Source organism: Xenopus laevis, chromosome 2L (genome assembly GCF_017654675.1).
Source record: "Xenopus laevis strain J_2021 chromosome 2L, Xenopus_laevis_v10.1, whole genome shotgun sequence".
Lineage (NCBI taxonomy): Eukaryota > Metazoa > Chordata > Amphibia > Anura > Pipidae > Xenopus > Xenopus laevis.
Genome location: NC_054373.1, coordinates 144,862,548 through 144,878,537, shown reverse-complemented (window position 1 = coordinate 144,878,537; position 15,990 = coordinate 144,862,548). Strand labels below are relative to the sequence as shown.

Below are 15,990 nucleotides of genomic sequence, written 5' to 3'. Positions count from 1 at the left end.
AGCCTGTGTTTTTTTTCCAGATTGAAAGAAGTGGATCTACTCCCTTGGGGGTACGAAGGGGCCCGCCCCCGAAACGTTACATTGTAATAAACACGCAGGGCTTTGCCCGCATGCATCGAGCTCTGAGTGCCAGTTTTTCTTTTATTACGCTGATCTACTCCCTTGCCCAGCTCTGTTGATCTGTGTTTAAAATTACAGATTGCGTGCAGGCACAAGGAGATGAGGTTTGCCTGAAAATGCCTGCACAAAAGCTGTACTTTTTTAGGACTCTTACTGACGAGCGGTTGAAGCTGCGCTCCCCTGCGTTCCGTTTTTCTGCATTCAGCCGCAGGGGAGCGCAGGAATAGATGCATTTAGCTTTTTTCAATGGGGCTGTACTCACACAGGCGCGTGTAGGCGCCGAATGCAGGTTGAGACGCAACATGCTGCATTTTTCCTGCGTTCGTCGCCTACACGCGTCTGTGTGAGTACAGCCCCATTGAAAAAAGCAAAATTCGTCTATTCCTGCGCTCCCCTGTGGCTGAACGCAGAAAAACGGAACGCAGGGGAGCGCAGCTTCAACCGCTCGTCAGTAAGAGCCCTAAATGCAGATCAACAGAGTTCGAAAAGGAGGTGGATCCGCTTCTCTCAGCCTGCAAAAACACTCTGTGTGTCCTCTGCTAATTGCCCTCCCTGTAATAGCAAATACCTCTGAGGGGTGGGCAGGCAGCATTAAAAAGGATGCCTCAGGGTATTGTGGGGTAGTGTTCCTAGCGTCAGACTGCTCCAGCGCAATGTCCCCTGCAGCCCCCTGCCTCAGATGCAAATCCCCCCATATCACTTTTTGCTAGGGTTGCCATCTTTTCTGGAAAAAAATACCGGCCTTCCTATAGTCTTGCTGTTGTTTCCTATTAATAACATTGGCATCAAGCATCCTTTTTACCGGCCAGGGCCAGATTTACAAAGTGGGCACCCATAAGCCCGCTGCTGTTCTTCAACCCTGTCCCCTCTCCTTCATTTGTGCACAAATTTTCATCATTAGATCAGGAGCACTGGTGCATGGGAAATTTAAAAAATTATTATATCACATGATCAGCCCCAAAGCTTCCGAACCAATGCGGGTGTGGTTGGGCTTCATGTCGCCCCCTAAAATGCTGCCCTAGGCCCAGGCACAAATCTGGGCCTGGCCACACCCTAGTGGTCCTGTCCAGGCAAATAGTAAACAAATAACTGTGGGCTGTGGGGAAAAGCACTATTTTATATAAGTAGCAGGCCAGAAATGTGGCAAATGCCAGAGGGGCTGCTGTAAGATGCGATAGACAGTCACTATATATTGGCCTGGTTGAGGCTGTTTGGGCCTCTGTGTACTTGGAAAGCCAGGGCCAATTTTTACTCCCAGTCCAGACCTGATTAGTATGGCCAGTGTCGGACTGGGATGCCAGGGGCCCACCATAAAATCTTAGGCTGAGGGCTCACTTTCCAACCTATTATATATCCTCTCCTCACTCAACCTCTTTATTCTCCTAGGCTCTTTTCTCTACATACTATTCTCTATTCTTCCATTATTAAGCCTCTTTGTTGCCATAAAGAAATAGGGAATGACCATGAAATTGGCCAAATGGTTAGAAGCAAGAGGCCTGGGCCCGCAAGGAGTTTTCCTGGTATCCCGGTGGGCCAGTCCGACACTGAGTACGGCCCCCCATAACTATTGATGGCAATCCTTATTTCATTACACTGCGGGCACATTTACTATGGGTCGAATATCGAGGGTTAATTAACCCTCGATATTCAACCATCGAAGTTAAATCCTTCGACTTCGAATATCGAAGGATTTACCGCAATTCATTCGATCGTTCGATCGAACGATTAAATCCTTCGAATCATTCGATTTTAATCCATCGATCGAACGATTTTCCTTCAATCAGAAATTGCTAGGAAAGCCTATGGGGACCTTCCCCATAGGCTAACATTGGTGCTCAGTAGGTTTTAGGTGGCGAAGTAGGTGGTCGAAGTTTTTTTAAAGAGACAGTACTGCGACTATCGAATGGTGGAATAGTCGAACGATTTTTAGTTTAAATCGTTCGATTCGAAGTTGTAGTCGAAGGTCGAAGTAGCCAAAAAAATAATTCGAAATTCGAAGTATTTTTTATTCTAATCCTTCACTCAAGCTTAGTAAATGGGACCCTGCATGTTGGGGTCAAGATTGTAATAAAATGATCCAATGCAAAGAGTAATCTGGGGGGCGGTATAAAAGTCAATTGGAAGGCCTCATTCTGCCAGCGTTGGAAAGTCTTGATTGAGACAAAGAAATAACGTTTATGAGGTAAAAAAAAATAAAGCAAAATCAACATTATACACCGGGCGTGCAGCTACTTGGTACATGTTGGCGCCCTGTGCGCTACCCCCTTGGCAGAGACATTTCCCTCCCTCCCTGGCAGTGAGTGGGCAGCAGTTACCAGGCAAGGAGAGCGAGCAGGGCGGCAGCCGCTATATAACAGGCTGCAAGCAGCGAGTGAATGGAGCCGGGGAGCGGCTGCCTCCTACAAGTGAGTACAAAGATCAGACACTATAAAGGTAGGACGGGATTCCCAGTACATTCCAGTGTTGAGCTCCTGTCAGGGAATGCGGGGGAGAGGCTTGCCCAGAGGGTGTGCTCAGAGTGTAAGCAGTCAGTGCCTGTGCAGTGAAGCAATGTAACTAACGCTACTGCCTCTGCTCTTGCTAAAACTTCTACTTCCTGGCCCGGCCCGGGGCATACACATCTCTCTCTCTCTCTCTACTATATTCTTCTTTTCTTCTCCGCCCCCTCAGTCGTTTCTCCTCGCTCAGGCTTTTTAACTTTCTTTTCTTTTGTTGTCACATCCTGTCTGGGGAAGAAGACGGCGGACAGGGCTGAGAGGTGTCAGTGGCGGAGCTTGTGGAACAGGTAAGGGGCACACGGTATGAGGAGCGCACGTCTCGCTGTGATTGGGGGACACACGGTGGATCGCAGGTCACTGTATGAGTGAGTGGCTGCACATTGGGCTGGTACTGCTGGTTCGTATGAGACAGTCGGCAGCTCTCGTGTGGGTCGGACTGTGCAGCTGAGAGGCGCATCCTGCTACTGCTGCAGCTTGTGACTGTCTTGTGGTGCCTGTGCTCATGCTGCTGTGTAAACTGTCTCCTGTATTGTACAGCCCATGAGCCTCACCATCGTGATACTGTAGGGGGGGTCGGTAATAAAGAATAGGGTATCCTTGCATTGTAAAAGCTCTGACTGCAAATAGGCTCGGGTGATTCTGCCATAAGGTAAGGGGAGGATGTTACCTCAGAAGCCATTACCCTGCGGGTACCAACTGTGCCTGCCATAAATACACACAGTGGAGAAATCCCCTTGCGCTGCAGTTTGCTCCACATATGCACATGTACTACTGACATGGTATTGGCCTGTTCAGGTAGGGTTTCCCCCTTTTCTGGAAAAAAATACCGGCCTTCCTATACATTTATTTTTTTTTTACTGGCCAGGCCAGAGCCGGGCCTACCCCAGCAGGCGCCCTAGGCAACCTGACGGGCACGGCGCCGGCTCAGTGTGCGTGAAACTGCGCATGCGCGAAACTACGCTCCAGTGCGCATGCACAAAGCTTCGCGCATGAGCAGAGGCGCATTTTTGTGAAAGACACTCAGCAGCGTCTGAGAGAGACGGGACCGGACACGGGGTAGGCGACAGAGCAGGTACGTGCCTGGCGCCCCCCCAGTTTAGCGCCCTAGGCACGTGCCTACTCTGCCTACCCCTAGTTCCGGCCTTGGGCCAGGCCGGTAAAATACCTGGCCAGGTGGCAACCCTATGTTCAGGTCTGGACTGGGAGTAGGGTTGCTACCTGGCCGGTATTTTACAGGCCTTGCCGGTAAAAATGATGGTTGATCCCAATGTTATTAATAGGGAAAAAAGATGAATATATAGGAAGGCCGGTAAATTTTTCCAGAAAAGGTTGCAACCCTAACTGGGAGTCAAAATATACCCTGGCATTCCAAGTACTCAGTGGCCCAAATAGTCCCCCATCAGCCCACTAAATAGTGACTGTCTGTGGGACCTTAGAGCAGCCCCTCTGGCATTTGCCAGAACCCACAGATTGCCATTCTGGGCCTGTTCACACACACACATGGCAGATTTTGAAGTAAAAATGTATTCACTTGTGGTTAATACAGTGATATTGTGCACTAATGCCGTTTATTGGCTTTTGCCATTAGACTTAGCTCAGCTCTTTTAGGGCACAGTCGTGTATAAGCGAGTATGAGACAAAGGGCAGGTAAGTGTGGAGGAGGTACAGCAGAATAACTAGCAGGTATAGGCAGGGGCGATCCTGCCCATTTTGCCGCCCGCAGCCTTCATTTTGCCGTCTGCAGCATTCATTTTGCCACCCGTTTCCCACGGCACTCAAACTTTTCATCACCGTTCCACGTCGCTAGTGAAAACTGGAAATTCGGATCTTAAAATTACCAGGAGCGGCACCTTTGTCAGGGGGGTGCTGCCGCCTGAGACTAGTGTCTCAACTCGGCTCATTGGCGGAGCGCCCCTGGATATAGGGCTCCAGCACAAAATTATTAAATAAAAATTGGATGGAAACAGAGCAGGAGGAGTGCAGTGCTTTTCTAATGAAAAGGATCATTTGCAGCAAAGCACTGCGCTTCTCCTGCTCTGTTTCCATCCAATTATTATGTATTGCCTACATTGTGCACCTTGGACAGGGTACAGGAACAGACTCCTAGGATTGAGGTTGAATTGGGACTTGATACAACCTAATGAAGCAAAGTGAATTAATAGCGCAGAATTATTATAGGGTCCCCCCTAATATTTTTTTTTCCCCTAAATTTATATTGAAACTGCTTATCAGTCATTGTGCCACTCCTATACATTCTGCTCCCCTTCCTGTATAGTTACACCCCAGGGGAGGAAACATTGCTTTGTTACTTAGGGTGGCTAAATGGCTCATGACAAGAGGTTGCATATAATTGGATGGAAACATGCATTTTAATTAAATTAAATCCTATTAGTGTTGCCCTTTTAAACTTCTGCATCCCCGCCCTATCAGCAGACACTTGGTCTGCTGCTTCCATTGTTATGTTCCTGATGCTAAATAGGACATGGACAGCGAACATCAAAGCAGGGTAAGAGGGTAATTACAGCATATTTGGGTTTCGCTATTGCTCAGAATTGTGGTTTGGAACCCGCATCCCTCCAAATGTTGAACATCTCAGAAGCTCACAGATAGATGAAGGCTTTCAGTGTTGAGATTGTTGAGATTTTAAGTACATCAACATATTGAGAGTCATGCTATCCCTGCTCACTTTATCAGTGATCCCCAACCAGTGACTCATGAGCAACCAGTTGTTCACCAACACCATGAATGTTGCTCTTAGTGGCCTCAAAGCAGGTGCTTATTTTTGAAACCCAGGCTTGAAGTAAAGTTTTGAGAGCATAAAAATCTGTCGTACTGCTAAAGAGAACTTCCTGTTGGCTGCCAGTCCACATAGGGGCTACTAAATAGCCAAATACAGCCATTATTTGCATGTTTGTGTTGCTCCCCAATTCTTTTGACATTTGAATGTGAGTCATGGGTAAAAAAGGTTGGCTCTGTAAACTCCATTGGGGCAGGGACTGATGTCAGTGATGTTTAATGTCTGTATAGCACTGTACAATATGACAACGCTATATAAAGTATAGTAATACTTCTCATGGCAACCTGCATAGCCAAATTCCCTGCCTACCTTTAGTTCTTCCTGTTATGCCTAGCATATGGATGAAATACAGCTATTCAGAACCTGCAGGCAGAGAGAAACACCGGCTATAAATGTATATTTATATGGTTTCATTAATTTTTTCCATGTCAAAGAAAACATCTTATAGCAGGTTGCCTAATAGTATAAAGCAGTACTGTGTGCAGGTACATTGCTGTGCCAGGCAGGCAGGATTGGTGCCATTCCTTTCCCTCCCACCCTGCAACTTCCCTTTCCTATTAGAGTCTTGTGGTTTTATATTATTGATTCGGGCCTTTATAACAGGGCATTTTCTCACAAAGATTAGTGCAGTAAAGCATTTGATTTGTGCATGTGCCAAGGGTGTAAACAGAGTATATAGTAAAGCTTTGCTGCCTACCTGCATTGACATTTAAAAGGACGGTAACACTAAAAATGAATAGGCTGAATTACATGTACAGTAAATATGATATACAGTTACAATAACTGTGCACTTGCTTCACAGCCCCTTAGTTGCTGTTGTCAACTGAGATGATTTAAGTGCCATGTCCCACCAGAAATTGCTTCCAGTTAGGAGACGGAGAGATGGTGGCTGCATGGCAGAGTAGTGCCTTAGTGTGTTAAGCAGAATGGTGAGTGGATGGATGCTTACAACTGGAAAGTATTTTGATTTTCCCTATGCAAACTATGGTGTCAAATCATCACAAAATCGCTTGTTGCATGTGCTAGTTTGCATAGCAGATAGCCATTGTGCTATTCAGAATACAGTGGTTTCATTCTGAATTTTATTAAAATGAAGGCTCAGGTGTCATTCATGGCTGTCTGCATATACGAATAGGATGCCAAATATTCATGTACAAAACACAGACCTTGACAGCCTGATGTCTAGCATGACATCTAGGCCAGGTAATTGCCTTTTTTCTTCCGCACAAAGACATTGCTATTTTGGCTTGCTATCTTTCTCTAACTGATTGTTAAGCCTTGTTGGCTGCTTCTTTCTTTTTTTTCTTCATTTCCACCTATACCGATTGTATCACCTTTTAGGGTAATGTCACACAGGGAAGTCACCAAAATGTAAAAGATTGTCATCAAACCAGTTTACACTTACAAAGCAATTAGGTTGTAAGTTGTTAAAGGAGAAGGAAAGCTACTAAAGCAGTTTATTGCCAATAGATTAGCCGCAATAGTGCTTTACCATACCTGGTAGCTCTTTCTGTTTGTTAAGGATAGCAGCTGCCATATTAACTTGGTGTGACATCACTTCCTGCCTGAGTCTTTCCCTGCTCACTCATAGCTCTGGGCTCAGATTACAGCAGGGAGGGGCAGAGTATGAGATGAGCAAACTGAGCATGCTCAAGCCCTAGCCCTGGGGGTTTAAGATGAATACAAGAAGTCTGATACAGAGGCCCATGTGTACACAATAGAAGGAAAGAAATACTGCTTTTCTTTTGACAGAGGACTCAGAGCAGCATTACTTTGAGGGTTTACTGGTGTATTTATATAGACCTTTCTGATGAAGCTTACTTAATTTTAACCTTTCCTTCTCCTTTAAAGGGATCCTGTCATCAGAAGACATGTTTTTTTTCAAAACACATCAGTTAATAGTGCTACTCCAGCAGACTTCTGCACTGAAATCCATTTCTCAAAAGAGCAAACAGATTTTTTTATATTCAATTTTGAAATCTGACATGGGGCTAGACATTTTGTCAATTTCCCAGCTGCCCCTGGCCATGTGACTTGTGCCTGCACTTTAGGAGAGAAATGCTTTCTGGCAGGCTGCTGTTTTTCCTTCACAATGTAACTGAATGTGGGACATGGGTTTTTACTATTGAGTGTTGTTCTTAGATCTACCAGGCAGCTGTTATCTTGTGTTAGGGAGCTGCTATCTGATTACCTTCCCATTGTTCTTTTGTTTGGCTGCGGGGGGGAAAGGGAGGGGGTGATATCAATCCAACTTGCAGTACAGCAGTAAAGAGTGATTGAAGTTTATCAGAGCACAAGTCACATGACTTGGGGCAGCTGGGAAATTGACAATATGTCTAGCCCCATGTCAAATTTCAAAATTGAATGTAAAAAAATCTGTTTACTCTTTTGAGAAATGGATTTCAGTGCAGAATTCTGCTGGAGCAGCACTATTAACTGATTCATTTTAAATTTTTTTTTTTTTACCATGACAGTATCCCTTTAAGCTGTAATGAGTCTACATGAATATCAGCAGTAATTTCCTTGGGGATACTCTTCTCCAACACTACATGCCTGCTTCTAGCCAGTCTGCCCAGCACCCACCTTTAGCTCACAGTTCACAGCAAGCCACAGTAATGACCACCAGCCTTCACTGGAAAAACCGAGCTAAGGGCTCAACCCTCCGGCACACCTTTCCCCCTCATAATTACTGTTGCCACCAGTGCAGATGATTACCATTTTCTCTCTGTGCCCCAACAGGCCAGTATAACCGTGTTTAACAGCATTTGAAGAGCAGCAGATTGGCCATGCCTTCTCATTGCTGTGCTCATATACTTTATGATCTTAGAGCAAATAAATGGAAAGTAATTCCTTATAAACAAGGGGATAATATTGCTTTAATGGATGGATGCACTTCTGTTCTAAGTATCAGCAACCAGTCATTTTATTGTTATGTATGATGATAGCAAATACATATAATTGGCAGTGTTGTAACATTATCTGTTTGTTTCTCCGCATCTTTGCTGCTGCACAAATTTAAGATGTCACTTAGTAAACAGAAGGTGCACAAGTGCTGTACAGGGAGCAACTTTTCTCTAGAGATTTGTTTCTTGTACTGTAAATCAACCTAAACTAGCGATTACTTTTTATAAAGCTTGGCACACATATGTCATCTAATGTCTGATATTAGAAAGATTTCCCCAGGATTCTAACATATGCAAGATCAACATCATGATAGAAATATAATATAGAGAGAAAGCATACCTTTGTGTTAAAAAAATAAATAAATGCACCCCTCCCCCACAAAGAGCACCCTCACCAAGCACAAGGAATGCTCATCCTTCTACTTTCCCTTGCACCATAAATGCTTGAGAAAGTGGAGTAGGTTAGTTTGTGGGTGGCATCTGCACCCAATTCTTTACTTATTGACGACCAGCTCAAAGGGTACCTTTAATAAAAGTGGTTTTGCATGCAACTGACTGTGCGGAAATTGCAGGGACCACTTCATTTGCAGACGTAATGAACACCACTGGAAGCCTATTTTCCAATGTGCATGTTCTTGATAGGCAGTCAGCTCTGGGACCCTTTACACTGGATGTGACGCAGCATAACATGGCCAGGTAATGGGCAAGAGGATAGCCGATGGAGGAGAATTTGATGTGATTGGGGGGGAATTAAGAAAATTAGCTCTTGTGCTATTAGTGATATATTGTCCATTAACTCTTATGCCATGTTCTGCTCTGTCCTATGCATTGGCATGTACAAGATCCTTACCTTAATGATGGTTCTTTCTGCTCTTGTGATATTTGTACCCAAGGCACACAGCAGTATATATTTATTATTAAGACACTTATAGAGTTTTGAAAGATAATTGTAAGCCAGTGCTTATGGCTTCCTCTACCCTGCTGCCTTGTATATATAATATAAATATGTAGGGCATGTGGCATTGTGAATCCATGCATATACTGTATATGGCAGGTCATGGATGATTTTTGATTTATATTAGATTTGTAGTTATGTATATCTTTATATAGTGACAGTTTATGTAGTGACTACTTATTTTTCGGACTGGGGTGCCCAGGGGTCCCCCTTCACCGCATAATACTTACCTTGCTTACCTCTTTACCTCAGCTGTGAGGGGCAGGTCTGAGTTGGCAGGGCCCACTGGGGTTTTGTCCTGGTGTCCTGCTGGCCCTGTCCGATCCTGCAAACACAGAGTTCCGTGTCTGAATTGAAAGACAGAAATGAGCACAAATAACTATACTCTGGATTAGTAATATTGTTGTGGTTCCGTTTTTAAATTCTTTACCAAAAAAACGAAACAGAAGAAAACGTATGACCTGCCATCATATTTTAATGATCTGCGCCATTATGATGGGCAGACAGGTATGAATGAATTTCCATTACATTTCTTTAGGGGGGGTGAAATATTTTTGTCGGTTGCTTTATAGGATATACCCTGTAAGCTGATAAGGGCTCTTCAATGAGAAAAACGTTGTAAAAAAATCTTAATGTTTATCACATGAAATCTCTACTGAAGTCTATGGGGGAAAAACTAAAACTGAATTAGGAGAAAAATTAAATCTGGCCTATAAGTTTTCCAGTGATAAACTATAAAATAACGTTTCTCATTAATATAACTCTGGCATTTTATGTGCATTCGTGTGGATGCTATGGTGGCTTGTACTTGAATATATAAATTAAGATTTTAAGATGTTATCGATTGTCATATTCCTAGCAACTTTTCAATTTGTCTTCATTATTTATTTTTTATATTTGCCTTCATCTTCTTCTTCTTTCAAGTTTTTAAAGTGGGATCACTGACCCTAGCATCCAAATAAATTTTGCTTTTTGCTACTGTAAGGTGCCTATATAAAAAAAAGAAACACTTTCTTGTCTGCCACTAGATACTTGTGGCCAAATCTGGAGGGGTGGGTATCAACAATGCTCAATATGCAAACTGTACTGTACATGTACAACACCAAAGGGAGGGCTGGCTGGCCGAATGCAGAGTCAGCTGACCGAGTCAGAAGCTTTTATTGGCCCATGGAAAGCTGGCCATAGATGTACAGATTTTATTGTATGCACAATCTTCTGACTTGCAACTAACCATTGATATTTCAGATAGGCAACACATGCAGAGATATTATCGTTAGCCAACAGAAATCTTCTAACCTGTCCGATCGACTAAACGACCAATGGCCATGGCACGAACAATGACAGGACAATCCACACACTGTCCGAAAATCTTATGAAACTAATTTTGTGAGACTTTATTTTTGCGGCTATAGCCAGCTTTAGGCCTCCTAAAGTTAGATTTAATTGTAGCTAGAAATACAAAGGTCGCCAATCGCATTGTCCCATTTCTGCAAGTTTTGCATTTACATATGTGTGAATAAAACATACTTTCAAGACTTCCTCTGTTTCCTATGTAAAGTAGTTAGCGGCTGTTAGCTTATAGCCTTGCAAATGTTTGTTTTCCTTTAGTCAATATATTGTGTACTTCCACACCCTTTTATTGTCATTTTGTTTGCAAAGGGTTGTCTCCCAGAATAAATTACTGTCTAGTTAATATGCTTTAATTAACTGTTTAAAGTAGAGATCTTCAACCTGGGGCAGATCTACCAATACGTGTTCAGTTACAAAGCAAAGTACAAATTTCACACGCAATCCACCATGTTTATTTTTACACAAAATGCAATGTTATTTCCAAACATATCAAATAAATTGCAGTCGCTGGTCATGCTGGAATCCGTTTAAATGATTCCGCCAGAAAGGCTTGCTTCATGGAGATTTTTCAAAGATAATAAATCTTTAAAACGAATAGTCTGATGAAACATGGCATCCTGCTTGTTGCTAGGTTAGTTAACGCTTAGCATATAGATAACCATTTCAATTGCAAGCCCCAGAGCTTCAAAACAAATAATGTAACTGAATCAACATTCACAAAGAATAAAAATAAAGCCCAGTTGCAGATTGTTTTAAAATCCAGATAATCGTTTAAATTGCAAGCCTAAAAGCATCAAAACAAATAATGTAAATAATTTAACATGCACAAAGAATAAAAATAAAGACCAGTTGCAGATTGATTTAAAAGTCTGCTTCACCATACTAAAAAGTTCAAGGTAACCACCCCTTTAATAATCAAATATAGACTACTATTATAGTACAAGTTCTCTTTTCCTCTTCTGAGTATGACACGCTCCTGCAGTAATGGCACCCAAGGCTGTCGCTGCTGTCCGTTAGTGCTCTTTCTATCTTTCCGAAACCAGTGTATTAATATTGTACATAAGTAGTCTGTCTTTTTACCATGGTAACATGTCATTATGGATTTCCCAAAGCTATTTTGGTTTTTAGGCCTGCTGCTGTGGTTCCTCTTAGCTAATTTGACTGAGTGTTATGAGTTGTTTGCAGACCCAGCCTGTGCATGATGGCACTTCTATTTTGCTTTCAGCAGGAAGTTTATTTTCAGGTCTACGCCTGTACTGCAAACGTATGTGGCTTATTATTAGTGAAACCAGATCTCCCCTTTGGCTCATTTTTAGGATGTAAACGTTTATTAAGGGTGCACCTGCATATAAGAAATCTGTATGTAATTCATACACAGAAAAGGGAAGTTCAGGGAGAAATGAGGCTCGTAACATGAGCAGCACCTGTCACAGAACCTGGTTCCCTTACCCCAACTACATTTTTAGTCTGATAAATAAGCCCCCTTTTTCTAGAGTATGCCAGAACCAGGACTATTGTAGGCAGGCAAGGCACTTGCCATAGGTGCAATTGTGAGGGGGGGGGTTGCAATTACATAAAACATAAAAGAAGGGACACGCTCTCATTGTGTAAAATTGTATCAGCACGTTTATTTAAATAAGCTATGTTGCACTTATAATTTAGCAGAGAATAATCGTTCATCAGAAAAGTCCATTAAATATGTTCGCAACTTGTTTTCTCATTTGTGTCTCGACTTTCTCAAGGGTGGTGGAGTGCTTTTGTAGAACATCACAAATCTCCTTCATTAGATTTAAATAGGAGAATTCATTTGGAGAACAAATTGAAATGCCAGAAGTGTGCGTGGTATAAATATCTATGGGGGCCCAGTTATCATGTTGTGTAAGAATTGGAGTAAAACATCACAGGTTATGTCTTCAGCAACCAAACAGATCTTTGCTTTTGTTTTCTAACTTGTAGGTAACTATTGAAATCTAATTCCTGATTGGTTGTTATGGGCAACATGTTTGCCTCTAGTTTTGGAAAGCATGATAAATAGGCCCCTTTAGTGAGCTTCCCTTACCAGTTTGCTTGAAACATTTCTGGCAGACATTTTGCTGCCTTTTATCTGTACACTCTTTCCATAGGTTTCAATGGAGAAAAAGTGGCAAAAGTTTTTATTTTAATTATATCTATTTCTGCTGGGGTAAATTCAGAATACATTGACTGTGCTGACAAGCATGAGTAATCTCTGCCCTGTGTACATCTGAAACTACAAACTGTTTAACTTGCTAAATTAAAATTTATTTTTTGTATTCAGTAATGATATCCTGTTATGTCAGTACAGTCTGCAGCAGTGGAATAAAGCTAAGGAGCCAGGCCCCCAGCAAAAAATAAATAAAAAATCAGGCCCTAACCCATGAGGGACAGGAGCGGCTTGTGCCCTTAGCCCATTGCCCATTGCCACTGCCTCCCCACTACACTCACTTGCAGGTGTTGGGGAGCTGGAACCATACAAAAGATTAATTGAATGTCCAGGACCCCCGCAGGGTCTGACATATGATAGCATACCTCCCAACTGTCCCGTTTTTCGTGGGCCAGTCACGATTTTGACAGCTCAACCTGCAGTCCTGGATTGTTACTGAAATGTCCCAACTTTCTCTTTTATCTCCTGCACTGAACAGCCAGAAAAAGATACAAAGTTTCTAAAACTTAATTGGCTTTTGGCAGAGAGCCCAGAATATGTGGCAAGTGCACTTGGATACTTTTGTAAGCAAAGAAACAGTTGTAACAATTTAAGATAGACAGGTCACTTGGGGAAAATGTGACTTGCAGCTTAAAGGGCAATTCACCCGCATTAGCAAAACTGTAATAACACATAAAAACGACAGAAATGTGTTCAAACTTTTCATAACCTGCCAAATTTTGCAAAAGGAACATAGTAATTTGGGGGTGTGGCCACAAAAGCAGGCGTGGCCAAAACATTTTCTCTGCGCTCGGTGCGGCAAACCTTTTTGTCCCTCTTTCTCCCAAAATGGTATGTGACAGTCTTGCCATGGGCTGCAGTAAACAAATAGAGGCACTTTGAGAAAGGCCTCGGATGAGGCTGAAACGTTAGGCTGTAAGCTCTGCAATAAAAACATTTTTATTTAAGTACCGTATATACTCGTGTATAAGCCGACCCGTGTATAAGCCGAGGTACCTAATTTACCTAAGAAAACTGGAAAAATGTATTGACTCGTGTATAAGCCTAGGGGCCCCATGTCAGATTTCAAAATGTGAATATCGAGACATAAAAGTCAGCTCATTTTTACATTTAAAAGAAATGATTTAACAGATAAAATCATATTGAGAAGTTTGTAGACAATTTTGAGAAAAAGGAGTAACAAAAACTATGGAACAGAAAACTATGGAATCAGAGGCTGCACACTACCTCCCCACCACCCGCACGGGGCCCCCAGCCACAAATTCCCCTCTGTCCCCCCTTCTCCCCCAGTGCTTACCTTCTTCATGGGTATTACAGCTGCTATTGAGTGGGGGAGGTCAGGAAGGAGTGAAGGCAAGAAGCAGCTCTGCCAGCCGCAGGAGTGGATCTGGGCTGACGAGGCCCTGGGGGCCCACCTAATGTTCCCTCTTATTCCTTCTGCTATACGCTCCTTCCGCGGCCCCAGCAGGACTGGACCTGCTCCGGGCGGCGATCGTGACAGTCAGTCACAGACAGTCCTGCTGGGGCCGCGGAAGGAGCGTATTACGGTATGACCCGCGTATAAGCCGAGGTTGAGTTTTTCAGCACATTTTGGGTGCTGAAAAACTCGGCTTATACGCGAGTATATACGGTAGTAAGACCTGTGAGTGCAGATCTTCTTGGATTTATTGTGGATAAAATTATGGATACTGCACCCAGGCATATGAACTTTCTATTCGAGAGTGCCCGCTTCCCTTAGTATTACAGTATATATATAGATATATATATATATAGATATATATATATAGATATGATGACGGTCCTCTGTGGACTGAAACGCGTTGGTGTCATGCAATAAAAACTTTTATATTTTTTTGGAGCAGACATATGGCCGTGAGTGCTCTTTATTGCTAAATATAGATATCCCTTTGGATGAGCACCCGGTAGGCTGATCGATTGAATGGAGAGTGCCTATGGAAGCGGTGATTAGATATATATATATATATATATATATATATATATATAAATATATATATATATAGATATATATATATAGAGTAGTTAAGAGCACTCACGGGTATTGTGACAAAAAGCTTTTATTGGAGCATTACAATCTACCCCACATCAACGCGTTTCGGTTCTCTCTGAACCGTCGTCAGGATGTAGTACTCTATACTACTCTATATGCTCTTTTCTGAAGAAGCACCCGGGATATGACTAGTTAATGGTGAGTGCCAGTCCAACAAAATGACTATAGATATATATAGATATATATATAGTATGTCTATATCTTTTCTTCAAACAAAGGGTTGAAGTCAGTTAGGGTGAAAAAAAGGCACTATCTTTTCGTTCTTCACAAGGGGGTTAAAATATATCATATGCGTTTGTTGTTTTGCTGCATGAAGACTTCAGCTTTCTGAAACTGAAACTGGTTTGTTAACACAAGTCACTGACTCATACTTAACTGCTAGTACTTGATCATATCTGCCGAACGAATATGAATCAGTTTAGGTTAATGGCATACCCGGTTGTTTCTCTGCCTGTGTATAAACATTGGTGGAGAAAAGACCAATATGCTTACATCCAGAGACACAAGTGCTCTGACATTTTGTAGTGGAAATGCATGCTTATACATTTCCACACCAAAATTCGCTCAGTATGCTGAACATACTTTTTGCCTGTTGTTTTTAATCTTGAAAAATATATTGCTTGGTACAGGTAAGGGATCCATTATCCGTACAGGCCCGGATTTGTGGAAAGGCCACAAAGGCCCGGGCCTAGGGCATGAGAATTTTAGGGGAAGGCACGCTGCCCAACCACACCTACATTGGTTCAAAGCACTGGGGATTTGCATGAGATACAATAGTTTTTCAAATTTCCTGTGCACCAATCCCCAGTACCCCATGCTGAAAATTTGCGCATGTAAACAAAGGACAGGGGTGCTTACACTGCTCCCAAGTTATCAACCAGATTGGCCTCTCACGAGTTCTTTTTTTTTTTTTGCCTATACGTGTGTGGCCTCCTTACATTGATGTCTGGCCAGTTGTTCAACAGGACAGAGATATATCAGGGAACCTGGCCAGCATCTGACCAGAATAAGGCTGTATCTATGTCAATGAGTTTGTTCCATTATCTGTTATACCAAGTGAGTTTTTATCAAGCTAGGAAGACTGAATATTAGGGCTAATTACTTTGCTTTGCAGCTA

The 15,990-nt window shown here is 42.7% G+C and overlaps 1 protein-coding gene across 5 annotated transcripts in view; it reads left to right on the top strand.

Moving 5' to 3' along the window:
- Positions 1 to 2,480: 2,480 nt before the first annotated feature.
- Positions 2,481 to 15,990, top strand: part of dgka.L (diacylglycerol kinase alpha L homeolog) — an 81,061-nt gene continuing 67,551 nt past the window's right edge. Inside the window, exons 1-2 of one of the 5 annotated variants that reach the window (XM_041582514.1) lie at positions 2,507 to 2,525; positions 2,859 to 2,905. Coding sequence is in view for 2 of the 5 variants with exons in the window: in XM_041582513.1 (XP_041438447.1) it covers positions 2,496 to 2,525 (30 nt within the window). In the remaining 3 variants the exon portion in view is untranslated. Of the gene's footprint in view, positions 2,526 to 2,664; positions 2,906 to 5,079; positions 5,125 to 15,990 lie in introns of those variants that run through there. The other 4 variants (XM_041582513.1, XM_018247407.2, XM_018247409.2 and 1 more) reach the window with 4 other exon arrangements.